At 40.1% G+C, this 14,065-nt stretch overlaps 3 protein-coding genes across 11 annotated transcripts in view; 2 read left to right on the top strand and 1 right to left on the bottom strand.

The window, feature by feature from the left end:
- Positions 1 to 14,065, top strand: part of LOC309660803 (uncharacterized protein) — a 576,745-nt gene that overhangs the window by 57,728 nt on the left and 504,952 nt on the right. The gene's annotated exons all lie outside the window — the stretch shown is intronic.
- The window catches only part of DMP1 (dentin matrix acidic phosphoprotein 1), a 138,225-nt gene that overhangs the window by 95,938 nt on the left and 28,222 nt on the right, over positions 1 to 14,065 (bottom strand). The gene's annotated exons all lie outside the window — the stretch shown is intronic.
- The window catches only part of SPARCL1 (SPARC like 1), a 50,642-nt gene that overhangs the window by 21,246 nt on the left and 15,331 nt on the right, over positions 1 to 14,065 (top strand). The window contains exons 2-3 of the mRNA XM_082461728.1: positions 9,056 to 9,119; positions 13,666 to 13,842. Of these exons, the coding sequence (XP_082317854.1) occupies positions 9,066 to 9,119; positions 13,666 to 13,842 (231 nt within the window). The 5' untranslated portion in view covers positions 9,056 to 9,065. The remainder of the gene's footprint in view (positions 1 to 9,055; positions 9,120 to 13,665; positions 13,843 to 14,065) is intronic.

The raw sequence follows: 14,065 nt of genomic DNA, 5'->3' as shown, positions 1-14,065 counted from the left end.
CTGGTGGGCAGGGCTGTGTCTGGTGGTGTGTTTTGGGGTGTCTGTGGCCTTATTATGATTTTAGGCAGCCTCTCTGCTAATGAGTGTGGTTGTGTTCCTGTCTTGCTAGTTGTTTGGCATGGGACGTTCAGCACTGGAGATTGCTGGCCGTTGGGTGGAGCTGGGTCTTAGTGTTGAGACAGAGATCTCTGGGAGAGCTCTTGCCTATTGATATTACTTGGGGCCTGGAGGTCTCTGGTCGTCCAGTGTTCTGAACTTGGCTCTCCCACCTCAGAGCCTGAGGCCTGACACCAGGCCAGAGCACCAAGACCGTGTCAGCCACATGGCTCAGAGAAAGGGAGAAAAAAAGAAAGAAGAATAATAACTAAAAAGAAAAAATAAAATTATTAAAGTAAAAAAATAAAAAAGTAATAAAAAAAAAGAAGAGAGCAACCAAACCAATAAACAAATCTGTCAATGATAACAAGTGCTAAAATCTATACTAAGATAAACATAAAAATCAGAAACAAGTCAGTCACAGACAGCAAACGCCAAGTCTACAGTTGTTCCCAAATTCCATCGCCTCAATTTTGGGATGATTCGTTGTCTATTCAGGTATTCCACAGATACAGGGTACACCAAGTTGATGGTGAAGATTTAATCCGCTGCCCCTGAGGCTGCTGGGAGAGATTTCCCTTTCTCTTCTTTGTTCGCATAGTTCCTGGGGTTCAGCTTTGGTTTTGGCCCCGCCTCTGCGTGTAGGTTACCCTCAGGCTTCTGTTCCTGCCCAGACACGATGTGGTTAAAGGAGCAGCTGCTTAGGGGGCTCTGGCTCACTCAGGCCGGGGGGAGGGAGGGTTACGGAGGAGGTGGGGCGAGCCTGCGGCGTCAGAGGCTGGCGTGATGTTGCACCAGCCTGAGGGGTGCCATGTGTTCTCCTGGGGAAGTTGTCCCTGGATCATGGGGCCCTGGCAGTGGCGGGCTGCACAGTCTCCCAGGAGGGGAGGTGTGGATAGTGACCTGTGCTCGCACACAGGCTTCTTGGTGGTGGCAGCAGCAGCCTTAGTGTCTGCCCATCTCTGGTGTCTGAGCTGATAGCCGTGGCTCGTGCCCATCTCTGGAGCTCATTTAGGCTGTGCTCTGCCTCTGTGGGCACACAGGGAAGGAATCCCCTCTCCTTGTGCACCCCGAAACAATGGTCTCTTGCCTCTTAGGCATGTCCAGACTTTTGCCCGGACTCCCTCCCGGCTAGCTGTGGCGCACTAGCCCCCTTCAGGCTGTGTTCATGCAGCCAACCCCAGTCCTCTCCCTGGGATCTGACTTCCGAAGCCCGAGCCTCAGCTCCCAGCCCCCACCTGCCCCAGCGGGTGAACAGAAGCCTCTCGGGCTGGTGAGTGCTGGTCAGCACCGATCCTCTGTGGGAATCTCTCCGTTTTGCCCTCTGCACCCCTGTGGCTCTGCTCTCCTCCATGGCTCCGAATATTCTCCCTTGCCCAGCTCCCGTCTCCACCATTGAAGGGGCTTCCTGGTGTGTGGAAACTTTTCCTCCTTCACAGCTCCCTCACACTGGTGCAGGTCCCGTCCCTATTCTTTTGTCTCTGTTTTTTCTTTTTTCTTTTGCCCTACCCAGGTACGTGGGGAGTTTCTTGCCTTTTGGGAAGTCTGAGGTCTTCTGCCAGCATTCAGTAGGTGTTCTGTAGGAGTTGTTCCACATGTAGATGTATTTCTGATGTATTTGTTGGGAGGAAGGTGATCTCCATGTCTTACTCCTCCAGCATCTTGAAGGTCCCCCCCACTTGGATCATTCTAAATGACATAACCATATACTGTCTTTAAATTGTTTTTGATTTCAGGATGGAAATAAACATGAGACCCCTAAAAAATAGTTCCAACCTGGGACACAGTAAATAATCAGGGACCATGCAGCAAAAGTTGGGGTTGACTCCCAAAAATCCTGCACAACTGGCCACCTAAGCTCATATGACAAACCCTATACTTATTCTGCCTTCATATGTCTTCTCCACAGCTATGCCAAGAATCTCAGCATTCTGTAGCTCCTTTAGGTTAAGGCCAATGTGAAGATACCTCTTACCAGGACTAGAAAGGCATTAACTTAGAAATTTTCTTATCTTCTACCTATGGATTCGATGCATGTAGAAAACTAGAATTTAAATATGTGGAATATAGGACATGTGAGTTTGTTTCATTGAGTGAACTAAATGTGAAAATATTTTGGAACTAGGACTCCTGGGTAGCTTGATGTCACCAAGGGGAAGAAGACATGAAAAGAGGGAGGAGAAAAAGTAAGGAACACTAAAGATTCATTTCCCTTATACCACACTAAATATAAGACATAAATGGCTATAATGATAATACTGATAACAGCCACCAGGCAGAGCAATGGAAATAATAATCACTTCCACGTGTATGTTATTTCAGAGTTTGCAAAGAGCTTCCGCACTTCAATGGCTCCCTTTGACATTGGAATTGTTATTCCCATTCTATAGATGAAGTTTGGAGACATTAAATAATTTTCTCAAAGTAGCATTTAGGACTTGGCAGTACCAAAGCCAGACTTCTGATGTCTAGTTTGCAGCCTGTTCTGTGCGACCATGTGAGAACCCCGGATTCTGAGTCCACAGCGCAGCGTTCTAATCTGTGCTCACCTCTTAAGTCTTGCACATTTAGCCAAATAACTTATATTCTTCAAGCTTCTGTTTCTTTATAGTTAAGTGTTATCTACCCTCTTTTTCTTATTGGATAAAATGAAACAGTATACAAGAAAATCTTTTTTACACTGTGAAATGCTATATAAATGTGAGGCAGGTGTAACTGAGTCCAACTTAATGACTGATATTTCTAGGGGCCTCACCTCAACGTATCCTTACAGTTAAGCTTTCCTCCCTTTTGTCTGGAAGAACAAAGAGTCTCCTTCTCTTCAAAGTTAAACCTTCCACCTGTGTTTATATGAGACCGGCAAATATTTATCAAGGGCTTACTGAGAGTCTATCGCCTCACTTAATCTCCATCATCATTTTACAGATAAAGAACAGAGGCTTCTAAAAGCTGAATAATTTACCCAAGATTATGCAAATTAAGTATTAGAGCCCAGGAAGTCCCATTTCAGAGCCTATGTCTTTAATCACTGTGCAATATTGCCTCCCCAATGACTCAGGCAACTTCTCTGTTTTCTCCCATTTCAGTTATCTATTACTGCATAACAATCCAACCCCAAATTAAATGGCTTAAAACCAGTCCCCCTATTTGCACATGATTCTGCAATCTGTACTGAGCTCAAATGGGGCATTCTTCTGTTGACTTTGTCTGGAGTCACTCATGAGGCTCCAACCAGCTGGGAGCTTAACTGGGGCTCAACCATCCCTTGTGGTTTCTCATCCTCCAGGGTTCTCTTCATGTGACTGCTTATCATTCAGTGGTCTGGACTAGCCTCTAGTCCAAGCATTTTTATAGCATGGCAGACGGCTTCCACAGGAGGACAAATCCCACTTTGCAAGTGCTTCCCAGGCCTCTGCTGGCATCCTACTTGCTAATGTCCCTTTGGCCAGAACTAGTCACAAGGCCAAGGGCAAAGTCACAGAGTATGAAACCCAGGAGGTGCAGTTCCCTGGAGGCCATCATGTTTACCACATCTCCTCTCTTCCTGTCTATCTTCTCATTCATTACTTATGTTTCCCCCTCAGCATAGAAAAGACTTGGACGACCACATCTGAATACAAGTAAAAGTTTCCTGTGACTGCATTTCCCCTTTAGCTACCATCTCCATCTTACTCTCTTTCCTTTCATAGCCAACCATCTTAAGAGTGGTCTACACTCACTGTCTTCACTCCATTACTGTCTATCTACTCCCCAGTCACTGGAGACTGGCCTCTACCAACACTGTTGCACCAAAACTACACTCCCTCAACTCTCCAATAACCTCTGCATTTCCAAATGCAGTGGTGAATCCCTAGACTTGTTTACTTTGACCTCTCTGTAACATTTAATGTTTTCTTTTTCTTACGTGACTCTCCTTTCTCTCATCCTTTGTATGTTTAGTTCTTCCCATCCTCTAATGGCACCTAATGGTCTTCACTCACCAGGGTTCTGGCTCCTGCCCTCTGTTCTACTCACTGTATAGCTTTTCATGAGAAAAACACTCAAACTATACCTTTAGCCCCAAACTCTATGCTTACCTCCAGACCCATTCATTTAAGTATATCTCTGCTAAAATCCAACAAGTCCAAAACGAATCATCATCTTTCTTCTAAAACTCTTATAATCCCTTATCTCTGTATTACCACCACCGTTTACCCAGTTGCCCAAATTAGAAATGTAATAGCCCAAGACTCTTCCTTCGCTTCTTCCCACAGTACACAATTTGACATTGTCTTATATGTTCCGGCTTTAAATATTTCTCATAACTATCCAGTGGTATACTGGCAAATGTTTATCTACCAGCTTTTGCAGGGGATGGGGGATTAGTAGCATTTGATGATTTCCATGGTGTAATCCTCCCACCATGGTTGATTTCAAGCTAATAATGTGACATCACTGAATAGAATTGGGAAGAGAAGTGCATTACCACACATTATATAGTATTTCCACCTACAGATACAACAGGCATAAATAACCTCAAGAGAGTAGTAGCAGTAAAAGTAGTAAAATAAGTATAAAATGATGAGTTTTGAGTATTTGTTTGTTTTTAATATAACTGAATTGTAAGTGTATATACTTTAATTTTCAATGATGGCTTTGTTTAATAGCCAGCTCACAAAATTCCTGGAAATTTAACAACTGGCTCTCATGAGCCAGTACAAGCTGGATCTATCCCTCTCTTTCCCATTCTCAAGACCAGAGACAAAATTTAAGACTCTGACCACCTGTCATCTTGATATTGCAATTTCCTCCTAGTAAGTCTTTCTACTCATCTGTTCCCCACATCGCTGTCCCAAGGACCCTTTCTAACACTCAAATCTGATTATATCATTCCCCCACTTACAGTCATTGAAGCCCCATAGCTTTTCAACTGGAACTTAAAATTCCTAGTTTAATGCACAGAGACTTGCCTTGTTTTGAGCCTTATCTCCCTCTGCTTCACCCACTAACACCCTAGCAACTCAAACATATGCTGTCTTATGACTCTGGACCTTCCCCCATGCTGCCTCCACCCTCTAGATTGCCCTTACATCTTTCACACAGCTAACTAGTACTGAGTGGTTTTTCAAATCTCAGGTCAAGAACTCCCTCCTCTGAAAGTCTTTTCTATACAGGGGCAGTATAGAGTACTGATTAAGAACACGGACATAAAACCAAACAGCTAGGTCTCTAATGTCGGTTCTGCCACTTAACTGAGTAACCTTGAACACGTTACCTAACCTTAGTTTCCTTACTAATAAAATGATGAAAATAAAGTGCTACCTTGTAGAATTGTTGGGAAGATTCGAAGAGTTACTATGCGCAAAACCCTCAGAACAGTGCCTATAACTTAAGCCCTTAGGACTCAGTAAATGTTAGCAATATTAACTACCCAATTGTAAATGCTTCTTATCTGTATTTCCACAGCATTGTGTACACACTCATCACATGATACTAAATCACTGATTTACTTGACTTCCTCCTTTGTAACTCTTCAGACAGGAACCATGTGGCCCTGTGCTTAGGCAGTGTCTAGTAAGTGCTCAATAAACGAACAAAAGAGTAGATGAGTGATGCAAGCTCTGGCCAACTGGGCACATGTTTCTTTTTGACTCATTCAGATGCATTAGATTTAAGAAAGTGAAGGGAATTTGTGAGATCTTGTGATCAAATCAAAGGGAAATATTTTCTCAGATTTAATTAGCTATACATGGTGCTATAAAAACTAAAATCAGAAGGAAATTAGTTTTAAAACCCACAATGCTTTTGCTGATTTTTGCTTCCTCTTTATGTTGCTACCATTTATAAGAAATGTGGTAACGGTGCCTTAGCCTAATTCCATTGTTATTTGTGACGAATGTAGGAAAGACTCCTCGAGTTAAAGAGAGCTTTGGTAAATGTGTGGGCAAAAGAGACTCTAAATGTCCACTGGAAAATTATTCTGACCTCACAGCAAAAATTAAATTCTATTATTTTCTGAGGCTCTAAGCTGTTTATCTAAGAATCGCAATTTGACTTTTATGGAAAATGAAAAAAGAAAGAAGAAAGATGTATTGAGCATCTCCTAGGTATCAGGTATTTTTACAAATACTGCTTCTTCTAATCTTCACAAAACTGAATTAGATGTTGTATTAGGGTTCTCCAGGGTGGCAGGGAATAGATATGTGTTTATGTTTATGTTTATATATAGAGAGAGATTGATTATAAGAAATTGGCTCTTTCAACTATATACACTGATAAAGTTCCATGACTTGGCTTCTGCAAGCTGGAGACCCAGTAAACATGGTGATCTCAAGTAACTCTGCAGTTCTAGTCTGAAGGCCTGAGCACCAGGAACACTGATGGTATATGTTCCAGACCAAGGGCAGGAGAAGACCAATGTTCCCGCTCAAACAGTGAGGCTGAGAGAGCAAATTCTCCCTTATTCCAACTTTTTATTGGCCCTCAACAGTTCTCATGAAGCCCACCCACACTGGAAGGGCAATCAGCTTTATGCAATCTACTGATTCAGATGCTAATCTCTTCTGGAAACACCTTCACAGACACATCTAGAAATAATGTTTAACCAGATTCCTGGGCATCCCACAGGCCAGTCAAGTTGTCGCATAAAATTAACCATCACAGATGTTATCCCCATTTTCAGATGGGGAATCTGAGGTTCAGAGGGTTAAGTAATTTCCCAAAGATTACATGGATGGCAAGTGTGGGTTCAAGTTCAAATATATGTGTTTCTAATCCTAAAGCACCATGTTCCTTCTACTAAGACAGTAGTTCTAAATCAGGTGAATTTGCCCTCCAGGGTCACTTGGCAATGTCTAAAGACATTTTTGGTTGTCATAACTGGTGGGGATTGAGGGACTTGCTACTGATGTGCAATGGGGAGAAGTTAGGGATGTTGCTAAACATCCTACGATGCCCAGGACGGCCCTCACAACTGAAAATCACCCAGCCCAAGTTGTTAATAGTGCCAAGATAAAGAGACCCTGCCTGAAACTATACTATTTTAACAGTTTTCCAAAACAGTAGACTAGTAATAATATGCTGATCTAAAATATAAATGACTAGAGTTCCATAAACCTAATAAATACTGGTGAAAAGAGTGAATGAATGCTAAATTCTAGATTATGATTTATTTTAATAGCCTCACCTACCTTGGAAAATGTGGGAAGAATAAGTGATGGGTACATGGGAAAGTACTTTGAAAAGGGAGGCAATTTCTAGGTCCAGACAAAAACAAAATATTGTTCAAGAAAAGAAATGTTAAGTATTATTCAACACAAGAAACTGCTACTTGGCTCAGCTGTGACAAATATTTACCTGGTCATAATGTTAAATAGTGATTTAAATAAGAATTGTGATACAATTATTTTAGGAAGGGGGGAGGAGAAGGAGGAGAAGAAGAGTACTGTGCGCATGTGTGCGTGCATGTGTTGTGTGTGTGTGAAGTGATAGCTGTTACAGTATTAAATTAGTTGAATAATGTTAAATATTAAGATATTTTTAAATACCGCTTAAGCATTTATTTAAAAATATTGAGTAACTAGCAGAAGAAATTGCTCACTTTCTTTATAAATATCAAAGTAATATTTAAAGCTCTATGGATGTATTTATATAGAAAACTATGACTCCAAAAAATCATTTAAAAAGTCATATTCTAGTTCTGGGATATCCAGAGAATCTCTATTAAAGAATAAAAAGTGTACCCCTAATCCCATTCAGAGTTCAGACTACCAGGCTTAGGGATCCTCTGCAAGAAAATGTAGACAGCCCACTATTTAAGAGATCATGTGGAGGTCAATTTACTTAGCCTCTCTGAGCCTCACTTGTTTCATCTCTAAACTAAATGAGTTCATTTGGAACTAATTAAACTCAAATGCATGGCAAATAACAAAAATGAGACAGACCAGGTACAACTGCCAGCATCACTTATAGATGATAGTCTCAACTCAGATCCAGCCAGCGGTTGCCATAAAGACATATTGGTGCTAAGAGGCCCAATGGTTCAAGAGAAGCTACAAATCTGAATTTTCACATGAAAGCTCCAGATTTTAGAATGCTAGTTTAAAACACACAGTGCCTGCCAAACCCAATCCATCTGCAAGCCACCACCAGCTCACAGGTTCCCAATGTGCGACCTCTAAATTAGTGAACATGGCTGGCCCCTGTAGGGCAGTGCATTGTCTCGTTTCTAAAAATCTCTATTGAATGTATGAGTTTCTCCAACACCAAAGAAGCAGTTTGTTTAATCCAAACCTGACCCACTATATTACTTCACTTTGTGACTTTTACATTCTCTGTGAACACTCACAAATCTTCAGACCCAAGATCTGCATAAAGCCTTTATCCAAGAAAGCATAGTCATCAACAAAGCTAGGTGGGCTTCCCTGGTGGCACAGTGGTTAAGAATCTGCCTGCCAATGCAGGGGACATGGGTTCGAGCCCTGGTCCAGGAAGATCCCACGTGCCGCGGAGAAGCTAAGCCCGTGCACCACAACTACTGAGCCTGCGTGCCACAACTACTGAAGCCTGCACTCTAGAGCCCGTGCTCCGCAACAAGAGAAGCCACCGCAATGAGAAGCCTGTGCACCGCAACAGAGTAGCCCCCGCTTGCTGCAACTAGAGAAAGCTCACGCACAGCAATGAAGACCCAAAGCAGCCAAAAATAAAAGAAAATAAATAAATTAATAAAAACAAAACAAAACAAAGACAGGTTCTGCCAAACACAGCTGGGCCAAAAAATCAAGGAGTCGTTCTCAGAGGGACATGATTGGGTAAAAACTGTCATTAATCGGTCTTTTCAGACGTGTTAGTCCACAAAGACAACAATTGCCTTTAAACACAAAGGACAGTATCAAGTTCAATATTTGCTAAGCAGAATATCTTTTAATCTTTTACAAGGAAACTTTTACCCACTACTGCTAATTATCTTCTTCGTTTACAGGTCTAGAAAAATGAAGTCTGTGATTTGTTTCCTGTTCATTTTGGGAACTGCAGTTGCAATCCCGGTAAATATCCTTTCTTCTATTGTTACATCTCTCCTTCCTGACATTCAGTTTAGAAATCCTCCATTTAAAAGAAAATGTTCTTCAGCTTGCGCTATTTACTTAGTAGCATGTTAATCATATCACTTGTGAGGTGGTTTTGATATTATATAGCCCTAAATTTTTAAGAAATAAACAAATCAGGGACCACCCTCCCAAAATAAATAAATAAATAAATAAATAAATAAATAAATAAATAAATAAATAAATAAAATGTTCTTATAGAATAGTTTGAAGTTCTCTTTTTTAATATTTTTATGTTTATTGGAGTATAGTTGACTTACAATGTTGTGCTAGTTTCAGGTGTACAGCAAAGTGAATCAGTTATATATATTCACATGTCCACTCTTTTTTAGATTCTTTTCCCATGTAGGCCATTACAGAGTACTGAGTAAAGTTCCCTGTGCTATACTGTAGGTCCTTATTAGTTACCTATTTTATATATAGTAGTGTGTATATGTCAGTCCCAATCTCCCAATTTATCCCTTCCTCAACTTACCCATACCCTGGTAACCATAAGTTTGTTTTCTACATCTGTAACTCTATTTCTGTTTTGTAGATAAGTTCATTTTTATTTTAATCAAATTACTTTTTTCCCAAGCAAGGAATGAATGACTAGTAAAGATGAAATAAGGTACTTTAAAAAAATATATTTCTTGGGAATTCCCTGGTGGTCCAGTGGTTAGGAATCCATGCTTCCACTGCAGGGGGCCTGGGTTCGATCCCTGGTTGGGGAACTAAAATGCCGCAAGCCGCGAGACACAACAAAAAAAAAAGGTCGACAAAAAAAATATTTCTTTAAGAGCTAACAGGTTCTACAAGATACAAGTATGCAGCTGAAAGTGTTGACTAACAGTCTATTAGCCAGGGAATATGCCCAAATACCAAAGAGAACAGGAAGAAATAAATTCTGCTATGGAAGCTCACCAGGCTAATATGAGAAATCTAAGAAATTAGTATGAGAAATCTTGGAGCAAATACCCACACTCGCCAGCAGCATTTTCTTCAAGATCAATACATACTGGCTGAGAAATTCTGAGTCTATAATGAAAGCAGGACCCAATAGGTTAGGGACAGGAAATGATATGGTAACCATAAATCAGCTCCTAACTCACACTTGGGGGGGTACGTCCAAGCAAACATGCTGAAAGCAGACAGGACTAGAACTTTCTTTTCTTCACAGCCAGATATATTAGCCCCACCATTCACACTGCAATAAATCAGCCACACACAAATCAGATCAGCTGAGCCGATGTCAGCAGCCTCAAAACACATGAAAGTTGTCTTTGTTTATTTAATGGGACCGTAGCTTGGATGATCATTTGGATATCTCCCAAAGGATCCATATCATCCTTAATCAGACTAAAGGATTTGTGCCATTTTTTCCTTTTCACCAAATGGATGAATCAACCTCCTTAAAAAAGACAAAGCAATTTATCTCTTGTCCCTTCTCTCCTTCCCTCTCTACTGCGTCTAAGATTCTGTCCTTGCTTTTGTTGCTGTTGTTGTTTAAGGATTTATTTATTATTTATTTATATATTTTATTTATTTTTGACTGCGTCAGGTCTCAGTTGCAGCACGCGGGATCTTTCTTTGTGGTGCACAGGCTTCTCTCTAGTTGTGGCGTGTGGGTTTTCTCTTCTGTAGTTGTGGCGTGCAGGTTTATCTCTTCTCTAGTTGTGGTGCACAAGCTCCAGGACACATGGGCTCTGTAGTTTGCGGCACACGGGCTCTAGTTGAGGCGTGTGAGCTCAGTAGTTGCTGCGCGCGGGCTTAGTTGCCCCGCGGCATGTGGGATCTTAGTTCCCTGAGCAGGGATAGAACACGCGTCCTCTGCATTGTAAGGCAAATTCTTTACCACTGGGCCACCAGGGAAGCCTCTGTCCTTGCTTTTTGGATAGCTTCTGGCTGACAGATGTGTCAGCAAGGATAAACACCATGCCACCCAGACCAAGCAGTTCTTAGAAAAAAGAATTTATGAGCACTGCTAAGAATCAGGCTTAAGTAGTGAGGGGCTACTCCAGCTGTAATTATAAATTTTCCTCTGAAATTACAAAAGTGGGATAATTAATATGTTCAGCACAGAGAGAAGTTCCCACAGAACCATTGTTTTCTCCTGAAAATGCGGTTTGCCCTTGCAGCTGTTGCCACTATGTAAACAAGCATCAAAAGGGTCTTTGAACCAAATGTTTGAATGACACGCCTGCATATAGACATGTTCCAGATGTTTCCCTCTTAGGAAAATTTTTTTTCATACAGACTCAGTCCCGTGTTAAAAAACTAAGTATCTTCTCAAAGGATATACCTGTTAAAAATCTTGTATATTTTCTCTGCCTGCCTGAATTCTCCAGAAATAAGTGGGTTCTGTACGGTTCGGAGAATCCACACAGATTTCCAGAGGGTATGTTGTTACAAATATACATGTGGAGAGTATGGTGAAACAGAATTTCACTTTCTGAAAATTTCTGAAAGATAAGCTGCTGTGTTTCTGAAAGATAAGCTGTTGCATTTCTTCAAGCTTGCTGAGGGGGAGTGGAGGAAGAAAGGTGCAGAGACGGGAAGCAGTTCTCCATTAATAAGCCTAAAGTCTCCTCCACTATTGTCCTCCATCAGGCCCCTGCCAGCAACTTGCCAAACTGGCCACCGTTCTTTCTCCATGCTCCTCTTAAAAATGGCTTCTCTGGAAATTTTTTCAAATATGATTATTCCTTTTAGTTGAAAAGGTAATAAGAAGCAAGAAGAAACCACATCTAAAAAAAATCCTGGGGGTGGAGGGATGAATTGGGAGATTGGGACTGACATATATACACTACTATGAATAAAATAGGTAACTAATGAGAACCTACTGTATAGCACAGGGAACTCTACTCAGTGCTCTGTGGTGACCTAAATGGGAAGGAAATCTTAAAAAGAGGGGATATATGTATACATATAACTGATTCACTTTGCTGCACAGCAGAAACTAACACAATGTTGTAAAGCAACTATACCCCAATAAAAATTAATAAATCAATACAGGACTTCCACAGCAGTCCAGTGGTTAAGACTCTGCCTTCCAATGCAGAAGGCGTGGGTTTGATCTCTGGTCAGGGAAATAAGATCCCACATGCTGCAGGGTGTGGCCAAAAACTAACTAAATAAATAAATAATAGAATAGAATAGAATAAAATAGATAACCAACAAGGACCTACTGTATAGCACAGGAAACTATGCTCAATATTATGTAACAACCTAAATGGGAAAAGAATTTGAAAAAGAATAGATACATGTATATGTATAACTGAATCACTTTGCTGTACACCTGAAACTAACACAACACTGTTAATCAACTATACTCCAATATGAAATAAAAACTTTAAAAAAGTAATTTATATTTCACTTTAAAATTAAATCAATCAATAAATCAGTCAATAAAATCCTGTACTCCATGACTTTCTTTACATTATATAATCAGCACTACAGGATCTGGTAATGGAGTAAAGACAAGTCAATTCAAATAAAATCTGAGTTTTATACTTATACCTGGACCTGTCTGACATGAGTGTTCACAGTATCTCTCTAATAAAGATCTGTGATGAGCACCTGCCTAAGATATCAGACAGTTCATATTATTACCACTGTGTGATATTACTATTAGCTATAGTAATTTTTCACTTGGGTTACCCCTTAAAATTCACAAAATGTCTTGTATACATAGTCTTATCTTGATATTTCTTCTCACTTCACCTTGAGAGATGAGAGAGTACAGATGAATAATTTGTCAAACCACCACACATAGTAAATAGCAGATTCAAGACTTGAAGGAAGGTCTCTTATCTCTACGTCCAGTTGTTCAACTTCTCCATCATGTATCACTGCCCAGCTCTTCATCTATGCCTCCAGTCTTGCTAGAAATAGAGCTATTCCTATAAAGGAAATAATACTCCATAGCTGTTCAGCCCTTCTAGACTTCGTGTCCTGTTTCATACAGTTTTTCAATTAGTTCAAGATTAAATTATTTTTTTACTACATGATTTCCTGATGAATATACGACTGATAGAGTTAGGAAAGTACACAAATATTGAATAAAGGGTTTATAACTTTTTCTGCAGAGTACTTAAAAGTTAATTTAAGAAATGCACAGTGCTATAGTCTATGGTTAATTTGATTTCAACTTTATGCTAAACAACATTTTTCAAAATTATAAAGTATAAATGCTTTGTAAAAGTTTGAAAAACACAGAAAATAATTCCAAAAATCAAAGGTTGCTATTATTGAAATCATTTTGGCCCTATCTTCCCCCATTCTCTGCATAAATAACTTTTTCTTAATCATGATTGGGATTTTGTTTTCACTTAAGATTATATTCTGACTATTTGCTTGTATCTTTAAAAATTCTAGAGAATATCTTTTAACTGATGTTATAAATGAAATATATTACTACTAACAATGATGACAAGAAAAAAGTAGCTAGAAATTTTAAACATTAACATTTAGGCATGAATAACAAACCAGTTTTTAATTTTTTCAGACACAAGCAAGGTTCCTATCTGATCATTCCAACCCAACTGCTGATTCCTTGAGTTCCTTCCAACAGGCTGAAATGTTGGTAACATCTGAGCACACTGCAATCCCCACTGTAAGGGCTGAAGATGCAGAAAATGAAAAGGAAACTGAAGTATCCATAGAAGACCATCCCACTCATAAGGTAAAAGTAACATGGTTATACTAGTACAGACTTTTGTCTCTCAAGGTCTCAATTCTAAAGCGTGGTCAAAGAGACTACCTTATTCACTCTAACTTTAATTTTTTTAAGATGATGATCACATCAACTGCCTCCAATCTCTAACATTATTGTGAGGATTAATGAATGAGTTTTACTTCTTGGGCTGAAGTGCTACCTAATTGTTTTATTTCACAAAATTCAAGTT

This window comes from Balaenoptera physalus, assembly GCF_965194825.1.
Source record: "Balaenoptera physalus genome assembly, chromosome: 5".
Taxonomy (NCBI): Eukaryota; Metazoa; Chordata; class Mammalia; order Artiodactyla; family Balaenopteridae; genus Balaenoptera; species Balaenoptera physalus.
This window is presented reverse-complemented; position numbering and strand designations above follow the sequence as displayed.